General features: G+C 43.2%; 1 protein-coding gene across 2 annotated transcripts in view; it reads right to left on the bottom strand.

The window, feature by feature from the left end:
• Positions 1 to 27,886, bottom strand: part of DESI1 (desumoylating isopeptidase 1) — an 87,595-nt gene that overhangs the window by 16,225 nt on the left and 43,484 nt on the right. The window contains exons 4-7 of one of the 2 annotated variants that reach the window (XM_073592733.1): positions 26,308 to 26,417; positions 23,500 to 23,622; positions 5,267 to 5,403; positions 4,807 to 5,181 (exon numbers count right to left, since the gene is read on the bottom strand). In XM_073592733.1, the coding sequence (XP_073448834.1) occupies positions 5,174 to 5,181; positions 5,267 to 5,403; positions 23,500 to 23,622; positions 26,308 to 26,417 (378 nt within the window). In that variant the 3' untranslated portion in view covers positions 4,807 to 5,173. Of the gene's footprint in view, positions 1 to 4,806; positions 5,182 to 5,266; positions 5,404 to 23,499; positions 23,623 to 26,307; positions 26,418 to 27,886 lie in introns of those variants that run through there. The other variant, XM_073592734.1, reaches the window with a different exon arrangement.

Here is a 27,886-nt window from a genome sequence, read left to right as displayed (position 1 = left end):
TTAGCTGCCATCAGGGAAGCAAGGAAAATTGCTCTACTTTTATCAAATGGTTGAGGAGTTTGGAAAGGAGGCTGGGCTCGCCACGCACACGCACACACACGCTGATATATACTCAAAATTATCATGCATAGTTTTGGACCCAAAATTGCTCTTGTTATTAGACAACTGATTGATGCTTGGGTTGACAAAACATCTGATGAATTTGATAAGCTTGTTATGGAGAAGGACGTGGCTGGCTGTTTCGAGTTTCCCAAACAGCAAAAGTTGCTGCAGCAAGTCCAGGCTTTACAACTCTCTGATGCCATATATGGGAGGACAATGGAGAAACATTGGGAGATGATCGCTGTTTTAGCTGTGGTCGGAATGGTCATTGGAGTCGCCAGTGCCCCAATGTACAGCAAGGTAGAAGCTGGAATCAGATGCCACCAAAATAGGGATATATGCCACCACAGTTGCATAGGATGCCACAAAACATGGGTCAGATACAACACCAGGATAACTCACACAGCGCTCTGAACCAACCACATGAGTACCAGGTTAGGTACCCACTAAAGTGGTATCACACTAAACCACAATGAAGCTGCCCAGAAGGTATAACACCCATGCTACTGCAAATGTATACTTGGTTCCAATACCCCACTATTCTCTCGTTCCCTAATTGAATACAGAATAGTACAACTACTCACAGATACGGGGGCTACTACAAACAGTCTTACTGACGATTGTTGGCTGGAAATTTACAAAGGAATGAATGGGTATATTTTTGATGTGGAGCTTGATCCTTCTGAGGGTGTAAAAGGGGGTATCGTTGCTCTATAAAAGGGGCTTTGCACCCTTGTGAACCATCTGTGGGTATAAATGGAACTGTACAAACATTTGAAACATCACCTTTACGCATCTTTAAAGGATGGTAAAGAATTTTTTTAAAAAACTCTTTTAGAGAGAGAGTCATGCCAGGTTGTCCACTGAACTTACTAGGCAGGGATTTAATGGCCAAACTTCAACCTATCATTACAGTTGATGAGGAGGGAGGGGTACACATGGAGTCATCCCTTTGTTTTTTTTTTTTAGTAACAGACATGGATGAGTTAGCCGACATAAATCCCAGGGTATGGACAAAAGACAAAATAGATGTTGGTTTCATTCCATATACATCGTACAAAGCTAAGCTCAAACCAAATGTTACACCAGGTTTTCTGAAGCAATATGCCCTGTCACAGGAAAAGATAGAAGGCATAACACTATGGATTGAATCTTTTCTAACTCAGTGAATATTGACTCCAGGGATTTCTCCCTACAACACACCCATCAACCCAATTAAGAAGCCAGGCGGCTCTTACCAGTTTGTACAAGATCTCAGAGCAATAAACAACATGGTGCAACCACAGCATCTATAGTCCCAGATGTGCCATCATTGATAACAGTATAATATTGGGTGTCATAAGGAATTGAGGTTATTGATTTGTCAAACGCATATTTTTCGGTACCATTGGACCAAGAGACACAACTGCTACAGAGTTTTACTATTTTTGATGAAAAGAAGCTTGTTTACCGTCAGTGAACCTGGCGGAGAATGCCTCAAAACTTCATAGACTCACCGGAAGTTTACTCATTGTCCCTCTGGGAGTCTCAAAGGGTGGCAACCATAGCTGGGTTCTGTTCTACTTATGTATGTTGATGACTTGTTGGTTGCAAGCCCGAGCAGAAGGTCCTGTAGGAGTAGATAGTCGCTCTCTGTTAGAATATCTGGATTCAGAAGGACACAACGTGGCAAAACACAAACTACAATATTGCCAGGAGTCCGTACAGTACCTTGGTTTCACATTGAGAAAAAAGGCACACGCAAAGTGAGTCAGTGCAGAATTCATGCCATTCTGGGTTTGCCCGGCCCAGTGACCAAGAAGGATATGCTGTCCTTTCTTGGCATGATAAACTACTGTAGGCAATAGATACCTGACTGTTCTCACTATGACAACATACTCAGAACTGCGGTTCTGACAGTCGAGATGGTGACTGTATATTGTGGAGCCAAAAGCGGACAGATGCATACCAAACCTTGAAGTCCTCTTTAGTTTGAAGTCCTGCTCTGGGCCTGCATTCCTATACTGCAGATTTTCATGTGTTTACCCGTGATAATGCCAAAACGCTGGCTGCTGTGGTCGCCCAGACTCAAGGAGGTTCTTTGAGGCTGGTGGCATATTTTTCCAGAGTAGTCCCAGTTCTGGTACAGGGCATGCCGGCGTGTCTAAGAGTGCTATGGGTGTAGAGGCAGCAATGGTGATAACACTGGGACATAATACAGTGCTGCACATCACGCACCATGTTTTGAAGAACTTAAAGCAGTAGTAAACCCGTTGACACTTTTTTTTTTATTTATTTTTTTTTATATATATACACCTGTAAGGTAAAACACAGGAGACATCAGTTGACATTGCAGGAACTCAGGAAGAGATTTTTCAAACAAAATCTCAAGGATAGGGTTCAGGATCAGGTAGGCAGAAGCATCATTTGCCTTAGAAACAATACCACTGGGAACAGATATGGCCAACGTGAACATTTAATACCTCCACAGGGCCCATTTCAAGAGTTACAGGTAGATTTCACTCACATGCCAAGAGGAAGGGCAGGAAAATTATTGCTGGTCATTGCAGACCGTCTTTCGCGCTGGCCGGAGGCAATAATAATGCAGAGGGAAGACACAAAAACAGTAGCCAAAGTTTTGTGTAAGGAAATTATTCCTAGTTGGGGCTGTCCTAGAATCATAGATTCAGACAAAAGGTCCAGCTTTCATCTCACAGGTAACACAGGCAGTCTCAAAATGAATGGCAATTGAGTGGAAGTTTCACATTCCTTACCATCCTCAGAGCTCGGGGATGGTAGAGAGAATGAACAGGACAGTAAAAAGAGAAATTGAGGAAAGCCACAGGTGGAACATTTGTGAAATATTTACCTGCTGTCTTAGCAGAGATAAGGATGACTCCCAATAAAACATCTTTTGAGATTTTGATGGGAAGACCTTTTCCCATACCTTGGACCACTGGTCCTACTGTTATGATGCCTGGTGATTTAGAGTTGATTCAAGAGGAGTATGTGATTAACCTTATTAGGACATTGAACGGCATCTACGGTGATGTGTCTCTCTTTTGCACTTCCATCCCAGGAACCAACACATCCATTCGTGCCAGGAGATTGAGTGGTTGTAAAGGAGCTTCACAGGCACAAGACTACTAATCCACCATATGGGGAGCCAACAGCGGTGACCAGAACAGCAGTGCTGACAGCTGATTTCTAGGCCTGGGTCCATGCATCAATGGTGAGGAAGGTTCCAGAGGATCACAGGACATGAGATAAAGATAAAGTAACAGATAAAGACAAAGAGGGAACCACAGGTGACCCAGAATAAAAAGGTAGGGAGTGAAGCAGGTGGTACAAGTCTCCAAACAACAGCCCAGGAAGAGAAACGGACAGTGATTCTGACTCAGACAGACTCGACTCAAGATGTCAATTATCAGTTCCCAGACATCTTGGAAGTTCTTCCTGCTGATGGGATTGAGTTGTCGGATTGTGTTCCCCAGCCATGGATAATAAATGTTATCATTCAGAGGACCTTGCTTTCATATGTTCCCTGAAACAAAATTCACATCATACACTTGAAAAGAGAAGTTATGCATCAGGAGAGGAAACGAGACTAAGAAAATGTATTTGTTACGACTGAAGTATAAATATGCTCGGGCATCAGGTTATGATACATTTTGGGTGTGTAGCTTGTTGCATCCTGGTGCTATTAGAATTCCCCTAATGTCGGTTCCACTGAATATCACCCCAATGTTGAAGGGAATACCTTATGTAATTGTCAGCACTGTGTCAGAAAATGCCAAAACTAGGTCAGTACCTTTCCATGTCATTAACCAACTATACCGCCCTGATTGGTATTTTAAAATAGGAGAAAGTTCAGATGAAAAATCAACACATATGTAATCAGTCAATTTGAAACTTCACTGGTTTAGCTAAAGATGCAGCACCTAATATTAACACAAGTAGTGACATTCTTAACACCATTTTCTCAATGGCTAATGGTAGCCATCCACTCTACCATACTACTTTTAGAGTATTGGCAACATTTCCAACTTTAGGTAGAAATTGCCTTTTGAAGTTTGCAACTGCTAGACGATTTATTTTGGAGGATAATGTATGTGGGACCATTTGCTATCCATTGGTTCTGGATTGAGTGAAGGTATGGTGTAAAATTTAGCCACATTAACTCCTATGCTAAAAGCATTTACTGCAGATGATCCCATAAATGCTCTACAAACCATAAATCACCCAAAATAGATCTTACAATATAGAGAAAGGAAGGAATTATTCAGTATCTCTGATAAGGCCTGGTCATGGTTGAGAGCAAATCAAGAAGGAACTGTTTTTTTGCAGGATCTGTCTGGGATCTGTTATTACTGGTTTGTGTGAGATTACTAAAAATCATGAATGCTGTGCATGGATATATAATATCAGTTTAGATATCCCAGATTATTATGATATTATTGAGAAACATAGAAGTGAAGTCTCAAGACCTCAAGCAAAGGCAAGAAATATCGTAGAAGATGAATGGAATCCTTTTAATGGGATTATGAACAACAAAGGGGAGGGGGAAAAAATGGGACTTTAATTGAAATTGCGCCGGGTAAGGTCGCACATTTCCATCCCTATGACTACAATAGAATTTAAAAACCCACAAGCAATAGCGAGCGAGTAAGGAAGGAGGGAGTGGGACTTTAAATGAAGCCAATGGTTTGCAAGCCGACACATAACGGTGGGTCAATGAGCTTTATTGCATATTCATACAAACAATGGTATCAAACAATGTCAAAATTAACACTTGGTAAAATGTTAGCATTGATAACCAAAGATCAACATAGGGATCATTAGCATTGTTATCAAGGGTATAGCAGATAAAATGAGTAATAACATGGGTATGAGCAATATTACTACGTAAAAACAAGGGATCACCAGGTGTCAGAATAAGTAGATGGTTAATACAAAGTAATGCCTGCCTGATATCTGGCCTCAAAATCCTGTTAAAAGGTAATAGCCTGTACAACGTGGGTTGGAAAAGTAGAAGGGGACTGGTAGCTTGAAGCGTTTCGTGGTTCACGACCACTCATCAGGAGCAGACATGTCATGTTTCTGGAATTTAAGATAATAACATGGGTCAAAAGGATTGAAGTGGGTACATGAGGGCAGGTAATCCCCCAAAAGTAAAAGTACTCACGACAGGCATAGGTTGACGGTGAATGGCCAGCTGCGGCAAGCCGTCCGAAAATACTGCAACCGGGCGCTGAGGCGGGCATCCCCGCCGCGGCGACAAAAACAGGCACCCCCCGAGGAGATACAAGGCCACGAGGCACCCTAGAGATAAAAGTGGCAGATGAGTCATGGTGAAAGAGGGAATTGAAGTGCAAGAAGGGGAGGTGAGGGAGGTGAAAGTGGGGGGGGGGGAAGGGGGGGTGAAGATCCGCGATAGGGAAGCGAGATTGGGTAAAAAAGTGAAGGGGAGAGAAGTGAGTGAGGCTGAGAAGGCCAGCAAGTGAGGAAACAGCACATCATGGGGAGGGGAAAAAAAGGGTGGGGAGTACGGTGTTACCTGTGTGACATAAGGTTAAGTGGTGTAGAGAGAGAACCACCGACCACACAATAGTGTGCCTCGAGCGCCGCACCACCCCAGGGGACCAAGAGCGCCCATATATAGGCGCCGCCGCGGGGAAGCCCGCCAACGTCACTACTTTTCCAACCCACGTTATACAGGGTATTACCATTTAACAGGATTTTGAGGCCAGATATCAGGCAGGCATTACTTTGCATTAACCATCTACTTATTCTGACACCTGGTGATCCCTTGTTTTTACGTAGTAATATTGCTCATACCCATGTTATTACTCATTTTATCTGCTATACCCTTGATAACAATGCTAATGATCCCTATGTTGATCTTTGGTTATCAATGCTAACATTTTACCAAGTGTTAATTTTGACATTGTTTGATACTATTGTTTGTATGAATATGCAATAAAGCTTATCGACCCACCGTTATGTGTCGGCTTGCAAACTATTGGCTTCATTTAAAGTCCCACTCCCTCCTTCCTTACTCGCTCACTATTGCTTGTGGGTTTTTAAATTATATTTTAATGGGATTAGGTGGAGTGGGAGATTTTTTCGGTTCAATTTTTTCTTGGCTTGAAGAAGCAGGCATGCTCGTGTTAATGGTACGTCTCTTATTTCTTTTTGTATATATTTTTTTGTCAGTGTCTAAGGTGGTTGGTCACATTGAAGATGTGCTAAGAAGAAAGCTCTGCTTGATGGTCTGCGAGGACCTAGGAGCTATACAACCAGAGCCATACCTCAGGCCAAAAAAAAAAACTCTAAGATGGATGGTACCCGAGCCTCGTGAGAAGAAGAAACGAGGTTTTGCCTGTAATGTCTCTCCTTGGAGGTCTGGGCTCTGGGATTCAGGCTTTGGTGTACTAATATAACAGTGGCACAAAAATTTTCTGGCAGAGTCTTCTACACGTCCAGTGAAGAGGATCCTGTAAGTAGGAACCCAGAACCCTGAAGGTTGGCACAACAATACCCGCCGTGATGGGTGAAGGCTGGAATCTGTCTGTTTTCAGCAGTTCATGCGGCAGGGATAAGGTAAGTGAAGACAATCCTAAAGTATACACATTATAGATTACTTCTGTGAGTAGTTGTATGTCTTACCAGGTTTCTGCCACTAGAGGGAGTAAGAGACATAACTGGTGTATACTTACATGCCTTCCAGGATAAACGCTCAGTGAAGCTGGTCTGTGAAGCCGCTCACCTCCTCCGCTGCAGGCTTTGCCACAAAAACATAAAGGGGGGGATCCCACGCAGTCCGGGGGTCCCACGCAGTCCTCCGATGGTCTCCTCTCTCCCCCTGGCCGCCGCCGCCATGATGACCCTACATGCACACTTTTATAGCAGTGTCAGCGGGAAGAAGAAGGGGGGGGGGTTTGCGTGGTTGTGGCGCTGTGCACGTGTCGTGTGCACGGCACGCCAGGCGCAAAGCGGGCGTGTTTTAAAAGCCCAAAACGCCAAAGCTCTTGTAAGCGGTGGGACACAGAGCAATGGGCAGTAAGCATCCCAGTGGATCGGATCCTGGCAACCCTAAGGCACCTACTTGGCATCAGGTTGTGCAGTTTGTAGCTAATGTTTATATTCTAAGACTATAGCACAACAGTGATTGCACTTTATACTAGTACCTCTGCTTTGTAGCTTAGGACTATGTCTCCTTGTAAGAGGGCTTCTGGGGGAGGTAAAAGAAAGTCACCGCCTACATCTAGGGGTTCTGGACATGCCTGCAGGATACCACCCCCCCCGCAAGACTGGAGACAGCCTCACACGATGAGTCTGTACCCCTGTCGGGTTTTGCAGCCTCTCCCAATGTTTCAGTCCCTGTTTATGTCACAGAAGACACTTTAAAGGCTGAATTGGATGGTTTAGAAGGAAGGATTACTACCTTTGTCACAGCTTCCTTTAAAATAGCAGGAAAAGGGGTAGATCCCCCTCCCTCTGCTTTGGTTTCCCTATTGGATGAGCATTCTGATAATGAGAAAATATATCCCTATCTGAGGATAGGGATCAGGTGCAGTCGGATGAATCAGGGGAAGAGGAGAAGCTCTCTTCTACCTCCTAGGCCCTCAAAGCGCAGGTGCAAATCTATACCGAACTGGTGCGTTCCACATACAGATTGCCCTCTGCTGAGGCTGCCATTTCCCCTGTTTCCTTCCTGGGGTCCCGGAAATCACCACAGGCTGCGTACGCCTTTCCAACTCATCCTTTACTGGATGAATTGTTGCATGAAGACTGGGGTCACCCAGATAAACTATCTTCTCCTAAAAAGGTTTTCTATGCTTTATCCGGTGGAGGAAAGTTTCACCAAGAAATGGGGAGTCCCAGCCATAGATGCAGCTGTTTCTTGTGTGAATAAGAGCCTGACCTGTCCTGTGGACAATGCTCAATGGGTTAAAGGATCCAACTGTCCAAATGGCAAAAAGCTGAAAACTTTGTTTAAAGCCTCTTTTTCTGTGGCAGGCGCTGTAGTCCAGCCTACGGTTGCAGCAATTGGCATGTGCCAATTCCTCAAGGAACAAATGAAGCAGGTGCTTAGCCTCCTTTCCACCAAGGCCAAGGTTTATGCAGAACTTCCTAAAGCCTTGTGTTTTATGGTTGATGCCATTATGGATTCTGCTCAGCAAGCATCTCGCCTTACTCTCCTGCCGGTACACATGCGCAGGTCCCTTTGGCTTAAGCATTGGGCAGCTGAAGCTTCATGCAAAAAATATCTAACTGAGTTCCCGTTTCGTGGAGAACGCCTGTTCGGGGATGATCTGGACAAATTTCTCTAGAAGATTACCACGTTGTTACCAGTCAAAAGGAAGAGAGTAAACGTCCTTCTCTTAAATGTTCTCTGCCCCAGCCCCTGAAGCCTCATCCTCCAAGCAGTGGCGACTGCCTCCCCAATCAAATACTAGGGGAAAGGTCCAAAGTCAAGCCCAAGGGCAAAAGAAACCTTAGGGTCCAAGAGCTGGTAAACAGAACCCCAAAGCCTCCCTATGAAGGGGCGCCCCCGCTCGGCCGAGTAGGGGGGGGGGGGGGGGCTGCTGCAGTTTGCAGGCGCCTGGTGGGAAGAGATTCAGGACAGATGGGTAGCCTCCACGGTGTCTCTAGGCTACAAGCTAGAGTTCCGGGAGCTTATTATAGAGATGGCCCCGGAAGAACAAAGCTCAGATTTCTACTCAAACCTCTTTACGGTTCCAAAACTAAACGGAGAGGTCAGACCTATTCTGGATCTAAAAGACCTGAATCAATTTGTAGACATTCGTCCTTTCCACATGGAATCTATCCGCTCAGTAGTCTCCACCCTTCAGGGGGGAGAATTCCTGGCATCAATAGACATCAAAGATGCAAATTGGCATGTGCCAATATTTCCCGCTCACCAAAGATTCCTAAGGTTTGTGGTGGATCAGCGCCACTTTCAATTTGTGGCCCATCCTTTTGGTCTTGCTACTGCTCCTCGAGTGATCACAAAAGTTCTAGCCCTGCCCTGGCAAATCTAAGGGCTCAGGGCATAACTGACAGCTTTTCTGGACGATCTGCTACTCATAGAACAGTCCATAACTCGCCTAAACCACAATGTGCTCTGCACGGTAAAGTACTGGTACTTAGAGTACCTAAGCTGGGTCCTCAATCTAGAGAAATACTCCTTGCAGCCCCTAAAAAGGCTGGAGTATTTGGGTATTGTCATAGACACAGTCCAAAGCAGAATGTTCTTACCCAGATCAAAGGCCAGGGCCATAAAAGATTTGGTTCGGGTAGTCTCAACAATGAGAAATCCCTCCATCCGACAATGTATGAGACTATTGGTGAAAATGGTCGCCCATTTTCACTCAAGATCGTTACAAAACAGCATCCTCTCTGCCTGAAACAAGAGTTCAAGCCTTGGATCTTCCAATGTGCCTATCCCCAGGGGTGCGCCAGAGCCTCAATTGGTGGTTACTGACCAAGAATCTTCTAAAAGGAAAATCCTTTGTCCCAGTTACTTGGAAACCTCGTAACCACAGGTGCCAGCCTATTGAGCCGGGGAGCAGTTCTGGAAGAAGCTTCAGGGAAGATGGTCCAAAGCCGAAAGACTCTTGCCCATCAACGTACTGGAAATTCGGGCAATTCGTTTAGCCCTCAAGGTCTGGACTTTCAGACTACAGGGTCATGCTGTCTGGATACAGTCTGACAATGCCATGGCTATGGCTTATATCAATCACCAAGGAGGCACCAGGAGCCTGGATTCCCAAAGGGAGGTGAATCACATTTTTTTCTGGGCAGAAAGGCATATTCCTTGCCTGTCTGCGGTCTTTATTACAGGGGTAGAAAATTGGCAGGCAGATTTTCTAAGCCGCCAGCAGCTGTGTCCAGGAGAATGGTCTCTACACCTCGACATATTTCAGACGATATGTCAAAATTGGGGTACCCCGGATGTAGACCTGTTTGCGTCCAGGTTCAACAAAAAACTGGACAGCTTTGTGCCAAGAACAAAGGATCTGCTAGCACAAGGGTCAGATGCCTTAAAGATTCCATGGGATCGGTACTCTCTGATCTATGCCTTTCCTCCAATTCCACTTCTTCCACGGTTCCTTCAGAGGGTCAAAAGAGAAGCAAAGTCGGTCATTCTGGTGGCTCCGACTTGGCCCAGATGACCTTGGCATGCAGAGATCGTAAAGATGGTAGTGGGAAGACCTTGGGTTCTTACGCTGCGTCCAGATCTACTCTCACAAGGTCCAATATTCCATCCTTCTTTACGAAGTCTGAATTTAACGGTTTGGCTGCTGAGACCCACATTCTGAAAAGTCGTGGGCTCTCGGAATCAGTCCTTTTCACTCTGATTAATGCCAGGAAGCCGGCCTCCAGGCTCATCTACTACAGAATCTGGAAGGCATATGTTTCCTGGTGTGAACTCATGGGGTGACATCCTAGAAAGTATGCCATTAGCAAGATTCTTGCTTTTCTTCAGTTAGGCGTTGAAATGAGGCTAGATTTGAGTACTATCAAGGTCCAGATCTTGGCCTTATCAGTATTCTTTCAAAACCCACTTGCCTCACATTCCCTGGTCCGGGCCTTTATTCAGGCGGCACTGCGCTTGAATCCGCCAGTCAAACCTCCTGTGTGCCCATAGGATCTGAATTTGGTTTTGTCTGTTTTGCAAGAACAACCCTTTGAACCACTGCACCATGCTTCTTTAGTTCTTCTGACAAAGAAACTGGTCTTTTTGGTAGACATTTGCTTGGCTAGAAGGGCATCAGAATTAGCAGCTCTTTCTTGTAAAGAGCCTTATTTGATTATTCACAAGGACAGGGTGGTGCTGCGTCCTCACCCAAATTTTTTACCTAAAGGTGGTGTCAGGATTCCATCTGAATCAAGATGTGGTCCTACCATCCTTTTTTCCAGATCCGCAGTCCGCGGAAGAGGAGTTGTTACAGTCTCTAGATGTTGTAAGAGCAGTCAGTATCTATCTGCAGGTAGCCGCTCAGATACAAAAGACTGAATGTCTGTTTATTCTGCCAGAAGGCCCCAGAGAGGGCCAGGCAGCATCAAAATCCACCATATCTAGATGGATTCAGCAAGTTATTGTTCAGGCCTATGGTATAAAGAAGAAGGATTCTTCCTTTTCAGGTTAAGGCACACTCAACTAGAGCAGTTAGTGCTTCATGCGCAGTGTATCACCAGGACTCCTTGGCTCAGATCTGCAAGGCTGCAACTTGGTCTTCAGTCCATACATTCACTAGATTCTATCAGGTGGATGTAAGAGGGCATGAGGATGCTGCCTTTGGGCGCAGTGTGATGCAGGCAGCAGTGTAGATCCTCTTCTCCATTGGCGGTCTATGTATTTTCTGATCTGTGTCTCCCTCCCCTCAATTTGGGCATTGCTTTAGGATATCCCACTAAGTAATTACCAAGCCTCTGTGTCCCGTGATGTATGAACAAGAAAATAGGAATTTTAAATACAGCTTACCTGTAAAATCCTTTTCTTGGGAATACATCAGGGGATACAGAGCTCCCGCCCCTCTTCAGGATTATACATTGGGCTACTTATTGCTTTGCTACAAAACTGAAGTACTCTCCATATGGGAGGGGTTATATAGGGGAGGAACTCACTTTGTAACTAGGGTTACCAGTGTCCAATCACCTGAAGGTACTATCTAACCCACTAAGTAATTACCAAGCCTCTGTGTCCCGTGATGTATTCCCAAGAAAAGGATTTTACAGGTAACCTGTATTTAAAAATCCTATTATTGCTCAATAAATGAAGTGAAGGAGAAAAAAGAGAAAGCTAACAACCACAAAAATATATTTGGCCAATTAGGTTTAGAAATGAGACAGACAGTGAGAAAGAACATGTTTGATACAGTGTAAAAGACATGTCTGCTTAATATGCCATTATTATTGGTAAGATAGTCACTTATGGATATGTATGGGGGTCAATAAAACACACCACACATAGGGGACTTTGTCCCATTTTAGAATATACCAGAAGTAACGCCTTTTATGTCATGTTATTCTTTATTGTATGTCATCATATCCTGTACTGAGAATTGTATAAGGGAGTAATACGGAAATAAAAGCTTTGAACATCATACCGACAATCGTGTCTGTGTGGTGTTTCCCGTATGGTCTGAGAATATTGGAGTAAAGATAAGAGATTAATACAGAACTTTAGATAAGATGTTTAAATAGATATGTAGAGGTGTAAAAGGTACAGTTTACCTTTCACCTTCTGGTTATTTAAAACTGCCTGGTTCAATTCCCCATGTGCCTTTGCCTTGGTCAAACATATCTAGAGACTCTCTGCTGTGTTCCTGTTAAAGACTTGCCTGATGTCCCTTCTGGTTCCTGATCTCATCTGCTGCCAACGACTACGCTGATCTCTGGCTTGTTCTGACTACCTGCTCTTGCTATGGTACCCTGGCTATGTTTTGACTAATTTTTCTATTTGTACCATTTTTTGCCATTATATTAACTACTATCATACGACGGCATCCCAGGATGGGCACGATCGTGGCGTGTTGCTTGTACATGGTGCTACCCTGATCTCTGTAAAGAGCCACGCCCGCGACTCTTTAACCATGTGATCAGCTGTGTCCAATCACAGCTGGTCACATGTAAACACGGAGATGCTGGTAATCGGCGCTCCTCGCCCCACTTTGACAGAGTGTGAGGAGAGGAGAGCCGATCAGCGGAGACATCTACACATGCAATCAGGGCACTGATCAGTGCCCCAATTACAATAGCGCCACCAGTGCCACAAATCAGTGCCAGCGATGAGTGCCCACCAGTGCCAGCAATCAGTGCCCACCACTGCCCACAAGTGCCCATTAGTGATGCCAGTCAGTGCTGGTTATCAGTCACGCCCATGAATGCTGCCCAGTGCCACCCATCAGTGCCCACCAGTACGGCATATTAGTGCCTCCTCAGTGCCCATAAGTGCCGCCTCATCAGTGCCCATCAGTGCTGCCTCATTAGTGCCCATCAGTGAAGGAGAAAAAAATTACTTAAATTAAATTACAAAATTTACTGACATAAACGAAGTAAAAAAAAAAAAAAAAAAAAAAAAAAAAGCCAAACAGCATTGATTAAATACCACCTAAAAAAGCTCCATTTGTGTGACGAAAATGATAAAAGTTTCATTTGGGTACAGTGTAGCATGACCACGCAATTGTCATTCAAAGTGCAACAGCGCTGAAAGCTGAAAAATGCCCTGGGCAGGAAGGGGGTGCAAGTGCCCTGTAGGCAAGTGGTTAAAAAGGTGTGATTTTAACTGCATTTTGTCTCTGTCTCATTCATGGTTCTTGACACAGACTTAAAGAGAAAAGTTAAACCCCCCCCCCCCCCCCCCCCCCCATCCTTCACAGCCAAGGAAGCTGTTCTGTTTGAGCTGCGACTGCCATGGTGCTGAAAATGTGACAGTTAGCATTCCAGGAATGTAACTGTTTAATCGCTTGCCGCCAGCCGGCTGTCATGACAGCCAGGCGGCGCGGCTCACGTTCTGGGAGGGCGTCATATGACACCCTCGCCTTCCCTGCCCACCAGGGGCCGCCATATCACTGAGCACTCGATGCACGTGCCCGGCGGGCTGTGATGTCCGCCGGGCACCCGCGATTGCTCAGTAACTCCCTAGGAACATAAGTGTTAACCCTTCCCTGCCAGTCACATTTATACAGTAATCAGTGCATTTTTATAGCACGGATCGCTGTATAAATGTGAATGGTCAAAAAAAAAAAAAAAAAAAAAAAAAAAAAAAAAAAATCGCAGATCGCCGCCATTACTAGTAAAAAAATAAATAAATAAAAATGCTATAAATCTATCCCCTATTTTGTAGACACTATAACTTTTGCTCAAACCAATCAATATACGCTTATTGCGATTTTTTTACCAAAAATATGTAGAAGCATACATATCGGCCTAAACTGAGGAAAAAATTTGTTTAAAAAAAAAAAAAATTGGATATTTATTATAGCAAAAAGTTAATAATATTGTGTTTTTTTCAAACTTGTCACTCTTGTTTATAGCGCAAAAAATAAAAACCGCAGAGGTGATCAAATAATAAAAATTTCATTTGGGTACAGTGTTGCATGACCGCGCAATTGTCATTCAAAGTGTGACAGCACTGAAAGCTGAAAAAAGGCTTGGGCAGGAAGGGGGTGAAAGTGCCCTGTATTGAGATGGTTAATCAATAGGTTTAGTGCCACTTTTACTGCTGTTCAGGGGCTCTGGGCTTCAACCTGCAGTAAGAAGAAACAGGAGCAATGCTGGGGGCAATTTACAGCTCACACTAATTTTGGTAGCATAGTTATTAATGTGGAGTCTATGTTCCTTGCTAAACATTATTTTTTATCAAGTTGTTATGGGTAAAGTTCTGCTTTAAGCAAGGTAGGAATGACTGTCACCTGGGTTTCAACAGGCATGCTATTAAAGCCAGCAACTGAGGCAGGGTGGAACAGAGGTCCCAGTGTTAGATGTTTGGCAGAGGTTAAAGCCTCGTACACACGCTTAGATTTTCGGATGACCGAACGTCTATTTTTTGCGGCATGCTAGTCTTATGTCAAAAGTGAAGAGGTTACTCACAATCTGAAAATTTTCGGACGACAGAATACATCGTCAGAAGTAACGTAATGTGTTGAATAGTTTTATATGTAGTCTTTCGTTTCTGAGCATGCCTAGTCTTACTCTTACGATTTTGTCTCATAAGAAAACCGTACTAATGAAACGAAAATCAGACATCAAGTTCAAATCCGACAAACACGTTATAGTCTGCACATCCAGCTTTTGTCTGACGAAATAGTGAAATCGGTTGTGAAATTGGTTGTGTACGGGCCTTAAGGCTTGTCTGCCCGATGTTTATTTCTGTGCCACAGTCTCCTGGGCCAATTTGGATAGTTGAGGATCACTGCAACTGCAAGCAGTTCAACATATATACTGGTCTGAACTGGGACCAAGGAATCACCAGGGCATGCACCGTGAAAATCAATGGACCCTTGACATGGCCATGGACCTTTTCATATAACAAAATGACTTTCACAACGCTGATTCAATGATCAATCATTTGTGAAATTTCAGGGACAATAAATAATTCCATAAATATTGTGATCAAATAAAGCCCTCCAAATAATACATGAAAATATGTTTAACCAAAATAAAATTTGATGACATTTTCTTTGATGAAATCAGAACAGATGAAATCAGAACAGATGAAACATGTAGGGCGAACCTGACGCTGGGAGTGAGTAGGAACTGTGTTCTGTAAAATGTTGCTGTTTTTGTAAATTGGGAAGGATTTGAGTGGCTGGCAGCATCTCTGTATATCTTTACCTACACATCTATAGGCTTGATTCTAAGCTTATGCTTAAAACAGCCTTTATAAGTACCTTTATTATGTATGTTAAATAAAAGTTGGATGTTTAAGATAATACACCATGGGATTCTGCTTTTTTGTCATTTCTATGCTGGCTATGAAATCTAACCACTGAATGGGGAGAGGACAGCAGTGGACATCAAGTCTTAAAGTGGACTGGACCGGTTTGAAAGATCTTCGGAATACAAGCAGTGTTTTCCCAATCTTTTTGTGAGATAGGCATGCACTTACGGTACCTGTTTTCCTGCATTAGTGGTGGTGGTCGCTTTTGATCAAACATTTACACTTGGAAGAATCATATTGATGATGGGAACTTTTTATTCATTACACAGTTGGATTGTTTTATTTGAACTTATTTCAAAGGAAATTAATATTTTCATGCATTAATTGGAGGACTTTATTTGATCACAATATTTATGGAATGATTTATTGTGCAGAATCAGGGTTGCTTAACCACTTCCCGACCAGGCCATTTTTTGCAATACGGCACTGCATTGCTTTAACTGACCAATTGTGTGGTTGTGCGACGAAGTGATGTCCTTTTTTCCCCCCACAAATAGAGCTTTCTTTTGGTGGTATTTGATCACCTCTGCGTTTTTTTTTTTCCTAATAGCATAAAAGATAAAGACAAAATTTGAAAAAGAAAAAACCCAAAATTATTGCGTCTACAAAATAGGGGACAGATCTGTGGCATTTTTATTATTATTATTTTTTTTTTTTCCTAGTAATGGTGGCTATCGGTGATTTTTTTGCAGGACTGCAACATTGCGGCAGACAGATTGGAACTGACATTTAACCTAACTGACATTTTTAACACTTTTTTGGGAACCAGTGACATTATTACAGTAGTCAGTGCTAAAAATATGCACTGTTATTGTACCGACACTGGTAGGGAAGGGGTTAAAAACAGGGTCGATCAAGGGGTTAAATGTGTTCCCACATTTGTGTTTTCTAACTGTATGGGGGACTGTGTGACTGGGGAAACACACAGATCAGTCTTCCTGCATAGAAGACAGACAGGATCTGTGTGACACTGTCAGAACGCAGATCTGCCTTGTTTACAAAGGTAGATCCCCGTTCTGTTACTGTAGGGAACGATCGCGGGTGTGCGCGTGCGCCCACAAAAGCGAGTTCACGAGCCGACATACAACGACGGCGATTCGCTGGATCGAGCCAACCTGCTGCAGTATAATGACGCGGCTGGTCGGCAAGCGGTAATTCAAGGCTTCTGGTACCCCTTGATGGTGTATGTAGGCGACAGCTGAAAGTTGTCCAACTGCACCCCGACTGGGTGATCGAGGGGTCCAGTGTGGGAGAGCAAGTCTTTTGGCTCCAGAAGTTGATGGGGATCAACTCCTGGAGGCAACCAGGTATATATAGGGCTGAGCTGGAAGACCACCATTCCAGGGATATTTTTGTCTGGCTGGACAGCAGTAATGGGTGAACTGTTTTTTCACATAGTAAGAATGTTGAGAATACTTTTGCAAAGGTCTTGAGTGGAACTGAGCAAAGGGAACATCTAAAAAAGGAGGCTACCATGAGGCCAGAAACCTCATGCAGAAATGAGTTGAGGGATGCCCAGTTGATCAGAAAGCAAACATTTTCAGATGAAAGCTTACATTAAGTCAAGCCGGGCATGACCAGAAGTGAGTAGCGGACCGGAAGTGACGTGAGAGGCGTCTGCAACAGCGCCGTTTTATTTCAATGTGCTTTTTAACCTTTTTAATGTAAGCTCTCATTTGTTTTTGAATAAATATTTGATTGTTTAAACATGATACACTATGGGAGGCATTTATTTCATTCCCACATGCAATCTGGAACCCTGAGCGCGATACTGAAAGGTGGTAGCCGGGAGCCTGGAAGTGGGAGATTGCCATCATCAGACGTATCCTTAAGCCCTGGTTCACACTGGAGCGTTTTGACATGCGATTTGACATATCAAATCAGCGGCAGTTGCCGTCAATGGCACCATCCTAATTAATGTGACGACGCACCTGCAGCGCTGCACAGATTTCAAAAAGTAGTTTCTGTACTACTTTTTACATTGACGTCCGTTTAGAAATCTACCCATGGATTGGGCGGCTCCTACAGGCACAGAGACATACCTGTATGTTACTGCCCGTCTCTGGGTTCAGGGCACGCATAAATTTCATTTGGGTGCAGTGTTGCATGACTGCACAATTACCAGTTAAAATAGCGCAGTGCTAAAAAAAAAAAAAAAAAAAAAAAAAAAAAAAGCAAAAAATGGACTGGTTATTTATTGCTTTTTAGCACTGCAAAAAATGGTCTTTAACCACTTCCAGAGCTCAGATGTTTAAAGAATGTTTGTGAGTACCAGTCTGTAAAGGTTTTGTGAAGGTATCAAAGCTGGTGCTGGATTTGTCCTATATTGTTTCACTGAGATTCTCAGTCTGGAGGAAGTAGCAAACATATTTCCTGGTGCATCATGGCAGCATACATATGGGTTGTGACTCCGCCCCCACAACCTGATAGGACTGGTTAACTATAAATCAAAGACAGACCCGGCTCACAGCATTCTCCTTTTTTTCCTCACCTGATCAGAACTGAAATCGCAAGGTATCCCTTACCGTTTGTCGCCCCAGCCAGGTTCAGCCTCTCCTGGGTGGAAGTCCTTCCTGTACAGTCTCTAAATGAGCTATATGGTTGGAGCCCCATTCTGGTGGTGCAGGCTTCTCAAAGAAAGCTTTAAACAAGCTTTGACGTAAGTGACAGCACTTCCTTTTTCTTTCCATATGCTTTTTACTACTTTTCTCTGTTATGGGCATTTGCCATTCCTAAGATGGCTGCAGCAGTGCAAGTACACTCCGAGCATGAGAGGCAGGAAGCGATGCGACCTCTTTGTTTCCTTGCTAGAGCTTTTCCAGGATGGTGATCTGAACATGCTCAGGCACTGATATCATCACAAATGTAAGTTCTAAATGTTTTATGGCAACAAATGGTGGAGCTCTCTACTCATGCATGCTGGATGCTTATGTGGTCATTGTTTGCAGGTATGTTTTCCCTTTTTATAGCATTCACCTGTGTTTTTCCTATCTCCTTCTCAGTGTTGCTCTAGGATCATTGTGCTCTTTATGGCATTCACCTGGGCTCTTTCTATCCCCTTTTCAATGCTTGCTCTGGGATCACTGTGTTGGGCTCAGTTTCCACTAGTGCGACTTGTCACTGCAAAATCGCATGACAAGCCATACCCCATGATTTCCAATGAGTATGTGCATCCATAGACCTCAGGAATGCACAGGCATTGCTTCGGGTCGCATCAAATTTGCTGCAAAATCATGCGACTTTCAGGTCGCAATAGTGGAGACTTAGCATTATGCTGTTTTTTCATTTCAGTCTGCTGCTTTGCTCTGTTTCTATGGGAAACGCTGTCCAGTCAGACCACCCATTGCCTTTAAGGTATAGGGATTAGGTAAGAAGTGAAGATTGAGAAAAAGAGAGCCAATATCTATAGTCCTGTAAGGACTACAAGATGGAGGGAGCCTTCTGACGGTTAAGACAAGTCGCCATCTAAGAACAGACATCTAGGCGATGTTGATCAAGATTATCATTGCTCCCCGTTTACAAACATCACAAGTTACCAGCCATAATAGTCGCTGCATTTGTTGTGGAAGGTCATTGCCTGCCAAGCTAGTATGTCAAATCTGCCTGAAACAAGCACTATACAGCCCTGCAAGGACTTCAAGGTGAAGAGAGCCTGCTAAAAGCCAGAACAGTCACCGTTCAAGCAGAGACATACAGGCAACATTGATCAATGTCATCATCTCGCCTCTCATTTTGTTTGCTCCCCGTTTACAAACACCACAGATTACCAGCCCTAATGGTTGCTGCATTAGTGGTGAAAAGTCATTGCTTGACAAGCTACATGCATTAATTGCCTAGCACTTCCAACCAGAGCCAGTAGGTGCTGTCCAAATAGGAAAGCTTGCCATGAGAAGAAAGCGTTAAAGGGGCCACAAGCTTTGAAGATTGCCCAATAGAGACTCTTTTGCAGGGGCAGCTAAGGACGCAATTGCCTGGGTTGAAATGGAGGAAACTCTCCACGAGGTTAGAAAGTACTAATTTCCTTCACTGAACAACTGGAAGAGTTAATTCAGGAAGAATTGAATAGGTCAGAAAAAAATGCCCTTATAAATAGGCTGTCAAAACTGTATACCCTGAAAAAGCTAAAAGGTCAACCTGCTGCAGTCTCCTCAGATGATGGATGCATCATGAATGTAGCTGGCAAAACATGTCACATTCAAGGAGGCTCTAGTCCGAAAATTAGATCCTAGATCTGAAGTGCTTCTACATACTGTAGCATCTGTAGGTGCTGGCACACCAGCAATAACCAGCCCATGTGCTGAGTGAGTCTAATGGGAGTGGATGCATAATTATCAACCAGCTGCTGCACCTGCAGGACTCTGAGGAAAGTGGCAGGGTTTGCATCCCTTAAGACAAGATACTTCCAATAGGGAATCACATGAAAAATGAAATTTTTATTGCAGTGGATGCCAAAAAAAAAAAAAAACTGACTTATCTTGGTGCAGACTTCTGGGAAAATCAGTGAACCAGTCGTACAAGCAGGACGTCAATTTTGTTTGGGAGCCACGTCGCACGACTGCACAATTATCAGTTAAAGCGTCGCAGTGCCGAATCACAAAAAGTGCTCTGGTCTTTGGCCAGCCAAATGGTCCAGGGCTTAAGTGGTAAATAACCCCGTCTGCAAGAAGTGAAGAGACAAGTTAGAAACAGCTTTGTAAGAGCTGAAATTGGCGGCATACTCTGTGGTGGATGTGTCAGACGTCAATTGATGTTTTTCAAGAACGGTGTTCCCCGCGGTCATGGCAAGGAGTGCATTATGTTATTATTAATAATAATAATAATAATAAATTATGGCTGAAGCCATGGATGGTGGATCCCGCCAAAAAAAAAAAAAAAAAAAAAATGGTGCAAGACACCAGAACACAGATCCAATCTATTTGGGAGTAGACAGGATACAGCCATCTCAAGGGTGACCATTAGCAGGTCAGGGCAAATATCATCTGACAAAAAAAACAGAAAATTCCAGAAGGTCCAGCATACAGGTGGCTACTCCAAAGTAGATACCAGGAGGCAAAATCCTACGGACCGGGAAAAAGATTAGTAAACTAACTGGAGAAGTACCCAATCTTCATTACTGAAGCCTTAACGATCTAAGGCTCCTGTCTTAGGAGAACAGCAGAAGTCCTTTTTAGGGGTGCACTAATCCAGGGGGTGCCTGTGCGAAGCTTTACACACACACCTGGATGGAAAACCTTCAGGATCAGTGGGCCATATTGGCTATATTGGCATGACATTGGTGGAAGTTTAAGGGAGGTCCGCCTTTCTGGTACAATAATTTTTATTGAAAAAGTATAACATCATGACAAACTCACCCATGCAGGGGCATAATTTAAATGAGCAGAACGATCATATAACATTCAATCTCTTCCAGTCAGCCAGGCTACCAGAGTTGATGGAAAAGTAAAAAATTCTGGTCCAGTTTGTAGCTGGATTTAAAAATAAAAAAACAAGTAATCTGTGCCCAGTGCTAAAGTTTAAAAAAAAAAAAAAAATTTGACAAGCAGCACAGGAAGTTAGAGTCGTGCAAGATGGAAAACCTCCAATCAATTTTATTCATAAATCTGGGAGACTGGATTTTCCTGTAGGTTTATCAGACACCTACTTCGCAATTCATCCTCAATTCCTCTACCAGTTTGAGTCCTTCCCCCTTCGGTCTGTACATCTCCCCCAGGGCATTCACAAAGGTCTTACTGTCTGCAATAGCTGTAGGAAAAATTCAGTAGAACTTCCACAAGGGAATTTCCGTCCTCGGATAGAGAAAGGCAAAGGTGCTTTGGGAGTGAAGTCTCTCTCACCAGAACAGTGCCGGAGTATCCTTGGTTCTTCGTAACTGACCAATCGTTTTCAGATGGAACATTATCACATCAGACCCCAGCTAGAAAGTTTGGGGGATTCATTTCAAAGAGCAGGCTGCTCAAAGTCATGGGATGTTAAGCTTATGAAGAATAGTATTGAATTTTCTTGAACCTAGTAGTGTTCAAAGCACTTCTGTTATTCACTCCTTTTAGCAAGAGGAGCAAGATTTGTACTGTGCCTAGACAGCAGTTGAAAGGTAGAATTTTAGGCTGTCAGTGGAGATTTCTGTATCAATAATTGCAAATACACCATTTTGGCTTAGGAGGCTCTAGTGTCTCTCTCTCTCCTACTCTTAAGCATTGAATCACCAGTGCCGCTTCCAGTGATGACGGATTCGCTCTCTCATGGACAGTTTTGCCATCCAGCTCCAAGAGACTACTTTTGATGACATGGAAGTGGAGAGGCAGTGGCTACTAAGTCAAGCATGCTCAGTGCAGGTAGTGCCTACCTAGTGTCAAACCAGAGAGGTCTTCATGAATAAGATTTACCAAAGAATTTGGGAAAATGATGCAGATCTCACACAGCAAAAGCCTGGAGTCCTTTATTACCTAAACCAGCCAAGGTTCTATAGTTCTTACAACTGGGGCTGAACGGGGGCCTAGGTTCAAATATGTTTAAAGCTCGAAGTTCAGCTTTGTCTGCACTTGCAAGGGTTTAAGGAGTCCTTAACCCTTTAGTAATGCAATTCTTAAAAGGCTTGCATGAAGTTATAGACCCAGCCATTGTTCCCTATGTGCAACTTGCTTATGTTTCTCATTTCTATCAAGGCCTCATGTCTATCCTACAGAATTGACTACTCTGCAAACCCCAAACTCTATTTATGGTTGCTACAACCTCTGTGAAAAGGATGTCAGAACTGCAGGCTTTGTACTCAAGGAGCCTCACTTAACATTCTACCCAGACAGAATAGTCCATGGGGTGTCTTTCTCCTTCCAGTTTAACCAGGAAGTCAATTTGCCGTCTTTCTTGGTTGAGTGAGAGAACCACATCCCCCTGGATGTTGAGCTAACACTGCTTGGCAGCTACCTTTTTATTCAGGAAAGCTGAAATATGTTCTTGGTTCCAGCGTGGCTTAAGGCAGGGTCAGTCAGCATCAACACGTTCAGCCACCTCCTAGATTGTTAAGACAATTAAAAGAGCCTACTCTTCAAGGCCGTCCTGTTTTGGAGGTCTTAAGAGCACATTTAACTACAGCAGTGCCAGCTCTGTGGACAGCTCAGCGCTGAGTGTCTCCTGAGGTTATTTGCAAGTCAGCAATATGATCCTCCCTGGACACCTTTATTACACTTTAATAGGTGAACCCGGCTCGCGACAGTAACATTTGGAAAATTCATGGTGCATACTTGCGCTACTGATTACAACATTTTTCTTGCACCCTCCCGTATGGCGAGTTAGTCCTCATATGTATGCTGCCATGATGCACCAGGAAAACTTAAAATTGTATACTTACCTTTCCGTAATTTTCCTTTCCTGGTGCATCTTCATGGCAGCATACAGATGCCCACCCAAATGGTGAGAGTTACAGAGAATGCTGTGAGCCGGGTCTGTCTTTGATTTATAGTTAACAGTCTTATCAGGTTGTGGGGGCGGAGTCACAACCCATATGTATGCTGCCATGAAGATGCACCAGGAAAGGAAAATTACGGAAAGGTGAGTATACAATTTTCTGTTTTAAACAATATAGAAGGTCCATCTCTGAAAGGAGGTTTCTCTGCAGTAGGATTATATCCTTTTTCCAGTTGAGCGTTGACATTTGGATTTTGTTGAACTCTGAGAGCTGCCTAGACATCCTTCTTTCATTTATGTAGTGCCTTATGATTTGACAGTGAAGGAGCTGTTGATTATGAATTTTACAGATGGCAGGTTTAACTTTGTACCACTTTTGTAGAGAAAGCAAACCCCCTTGGTAAGTAACTTTGAAATATAAGTTGTTATTGTTGGGGTAATAGAAATGAATTATAAAGCTAAGTAAATAACTTCTTGTCATCTAATTATAGTTATTCTGGAGCATCAAATAACCAGATCTACACATTAGGTCTCATACACTAGGGACAAAAGAAAACACTTACGTAGACAGGACCTCGGATGGCAGTTCTGTTATGTAGGAGGGGATTTTCCTCCCAGTTAGGAACTGAGCAACTTCATTTGAGAAGGTATTACAGTTGTGATCAAACAAGTTGTAGGATGCCCCACTGTGGTGAAAGAAAGAAGAAAACACAGGAAATATGACATTTGTCTGAAAGCCACCAAAGAGAATAAAAATGTTTATTAAAAACAAGACAATGAATATGTGTTTATATGTTAAAAACTTAATAAACACTTTGGCGTTATCATTTCTTAGATCAGGAAAAAAAACGGGGTTGGGGGGGGAAATAAGTTCTGACATTAACAAACACCTGTTTACACAGGCTCAAAATGTTTTTGCTTCAACTTACTTAAAAAGGTAACTTGACTTTTATGGGGAAAAAAATAAATATATAGCATATATAAAATTGCGAAAAATTGGGTATTTGAGACACTCATTTTAGCTGAAGTGGTTTGGATAAGTTACGAAAATAGGTGCAGTTAAATATACTAGATATACCATGACCTGGATAAATGAAAACTTTCACAGACAAATAACCTATACATAACAGTGCATCCGAAAAAAGTATTCACAGCGCTTCACTTTTCACATTTTGTTACAGCCTTATTCCAAAAAGGATTAAATTGATTATTTTCCTCAAAAATATACAAACAATACCCCATAAAAACAAGGTGAAAGAAGTTAGTTTGAAATCTTTGCAAATTTATAAAAAAAATAAATTTATTATATTACATGTACATAAGTATTTACAGCCTTTGCTCAATACCTTTGTTGGAGCACCTTTGGCACCAATTACAGCCTCAAGTCTTTCTGGAATATGATGCTACAAGCTTGGTTCCCCCTATTTTTTGGCAGTTTCTCCCATTCTTCTTTGCAGGACCTCTCAAGCTCCATCAGATTGGATGGGGAGCATCAGTGCACAGCCATTTTTTAGATTTCTCCAGAGATGTTCAATTGAATTCATATATGGGCTCTAGCTGGGCCACTCAAGGACATTCAGAGTTGTGCTGTAGCCACTTCTTTGTCCGCTTAGCTGTGTGCTTAGGGTTGTCCTGTTGGATGATGAACCTTCTCCCCAGTCTAAGATCCAGAACGCTCTAGAGCATGTTTTCATCAAGGATGTCTCTGTACATTGCTGCACTCATCTTTAACTTGATCCTGACTAGTCTTCCAGTTCCTGCCGCTGAAAAACATCCCCACAGCATGATGTTGCCACCTCCATGCTTCACTGTAGGGATAGTATTGGCCAGGTGATGAGCGGTGCCTGGTTTCCTCCAGACACGATGCTTGCTATTCAGGCCAAAGAGTTCAATCTTTGTTTCATCAAACCAGAGAATTTCGTTTCTCATAGTTTGAGAGTCCTTCACAGGTGCCTTTTGGCAAACTCCAGGAGGGTTATGTGCCTTTTACTGAGGAGTGGTTTCCGCCTGGCTCTTCTTACATACAGGCCTGATTGGTGGAGTAGTGCAGAGATGGTTGTTCTTCTGAAAGGTTCTCCTTTCTCCACAGAGAAATGCTGGAGCTTTGTCATAGTGACAATCGGGTTCTTGGTCACCTCCCTGACTAAGGCACTTCTCCCCGATCGCTCAGTTTGGTAGGATGGCCCACTGTAGGAAGAGTCCTGGTTGTTCCAAACTTCTTCCACTTATGGATGATGGAGGCCCACTGTGCTCATTGGGACCTTCAATGCAGCAGACATTTTTCTGTACCCTTCCCCAGATTTGCGCCTCGATACAATCCAGTCTGAGGTCTACAGACAATTCCTTGGACTTCATGGCTTGGTTTGTGCTCTGACATGCACGGTTAACTGTAGGACCTTATATAGACAGGTGTGTGCCTTTCCAAATCATGGCCATATCAACTGAATTGACCACAGGTGGACGCCAATCAAGTTCTAGAAACATTTCAAGGATGATTAGTGGAGACAGGATGCACCTGAGCTCAATTTTGAGTGTCATGGCAAAGGCTGTGAATACTTATGTACATGTGACTTTTTTTCGTTTTTTATTTTTAATAAATTTGCAATGATTTCAAAACAAACTTCTATCAGATGGTCATTATGGAGGTATTGTTTGAAGAATTTTGGAGGAAAATAACGAATTTAATCCATTTTGGATTAAGGCTGTAACAACAAAATGTCAAGTGAAGCACTGTGAAAAGTTTCCGGATGCACTGTATGTAAATAGTAAACACTGAATATAATCATTTTAGATAGTCATAAGGCCTCTTGCACACTGCAGCTTGAAAAAGCTCAGTACTGTACAGTTTTTTTTTTTTAACTGATCTAAAATGCAGCCCATGGTTTAAAATTTCGCTGTGTATTCACGAGTAAACCAAAAAAAAAACAAAAATAAAAAAAACAAAACAAAAACAAAAACACCTGTCTTCCTGGTCAGTATTTTGTGCTGCTATGTGCAAATACACGCATATGAGCAAAATATTTTCCCTAGGAAAGTATTGCGTACATGAATGCGCAAACACACGCATTAATACGCACAAAACAAACGCCCGAAATTATGTCCAAAAAAGATTCTCAAACATCAGTGCAAGAGGCCTAAGCAGTAAAAAAATAAATAAAGATATAATACACATACATGTGAACAAACAGCATACAATCTAGAATGTGTGTTTCTACTCCCCTATTAACCCAAAATGGTAAATTCTGTCAGAAAATTCCTATACACTGTAACTAAAGGAGGAGGCAGGAGGCAGATCAGGTGAAATAATAGTACATGGATTTTATAACATGGTTTCATCTTTCATTAGTTGCAAAAACACTTTTCAGCCACACCTGAAACCAGACTCCCCCAGTGAGGACAGGTACTCCAGGAAGATCTCTTCAGTCACCTCAGTGTTGCCCAGATCCACCACAGTGTCTGGATCACCCAGCAGTGTTCCCCCCTAGCATAAAGACAAAACAAAATTCCAACTTTAAAAACCTGGTTATTTGTCACCTCCCACAACTCTTGTCAGAGGTAGTTTATGCACCCCAAAAGGCTTCATAAACATTCATTTAGATTTACTATATATTTGGGGTTACATGATATACACTGCTGAATATATTTTAGAAATGATCCTTTATAGCAATGATGCTTATATAAACAACTTACTAATTTAGCCTTTAGCCCCGGTTCACACTACCGTTACTTGTGATGCGACTTGAGAGTTCAAAGTTGCACGACAAGTCGCGCCCCATTAACCAATGGAACCGTTGTAATCAGTGCGATTAAAGTCGCTTCGACTTAGAAAAAGGTTCCTGCACCACATTTGGTGTGACTTCAGTACGACTTGCATTGACTTATGTTAAAGGAGAATTACAGCTAAAGCTTGTTTGGCTGTACTTCTCCGATAGATCACAGGAGTGCAATTCGTTTTGAACTCCTGTGACCAGTTTTCAGCAGAGAGTGGTCTGAAGTCCAATCTCTGCTGACGTCACAGGAGTCAGTCCAGGCACAGTTTCATCGTAACAATGGAGTCTGGATCTGCCAGGTGCCTGGACCGACACCATGCTCAGCCTCTCAGTGAGCCGATGAGAGCCTGAGCCAGCCGCCCCCCGTCCTTCCACAGCTTAGCGCTTCAGTGAGCGAGGAGGGGTGGAGCAGAGAGCTGTGACTGACAGTCAGCAGTTCTCTGTTTGGGGAGCTCTCAGAACTGAGCGTTCGGTGGTGTTCGATCACTCAGTTCTCAGGGCAGAGGCTCCTGGGGAAAGATGTCGCATCGGAACGATGCTGCATCCACCTAGGCAAGTATGAATCTGGAAAAAAGCCCAAACCCATACTTCTCTTTTAAAGAAATCGTATGCAAGCCACGATTAAGTCGCGCAGGGATGTTGGATTTGAAGTTGCGGCAGTGTGAACCCAGGCACATGGGTTAATTCACTAAGAGTTAAATAACAGCCAATAAAATAATGCGGGCCTCATCCCCACAACCTTGAGCTGCGGAGGTCTGCGGGCAGGGGGATTATCAGAGTCTGGAAGCCCCTAGATACCAGCCCTCCCATGTGAATGAGTATGGGGTACATAGTACCCCTACCCATTCACCAAAATAAATAGAATAAAGTGTAAAAGTGGATAAAGAAAGTAAGTTTTTGACAATTCCTTTATTACATAAAAAATAAATTAAAAAAAATGATGTAGATCTATCGTCAATCACGATGTCGCCACTACCAAAAAAACAAAACAAAACAAAAAAAAAACAAAAAACAAAAAAAAAAAAAACCACAAAAAAACACCTCCGCTCGTCCCAAACGCTCCCGTTGTCTGCCTACCCCGCCGTGTGATATTTCTTAAATGGCTATCGGGTGGGGGGCACCCGGCAACATCACCTGGTGGCCCCACCCCCTTGTGACGTCACTGACCGATGAACGCTGT

Source organism: Aquarana catesbeiana, linkage group LG07 (genome assembly GCF_042186555.1).
Source record: "Aquarana catesbeiana isolate 2022-GZ linkage group LG07, ASM4218655v1, whole genome shotgun sequence".
Taxonomy (NCBI): domain Eukaryota; kingdom Metazoa; phylum Chordata; class Amphibia; order Anura; family Ranidae; genus Aquarana; species Aquarana catesbeiana.
This window is presented reverse-complemented; position numbering and strand designations above follow the sequence as displayed.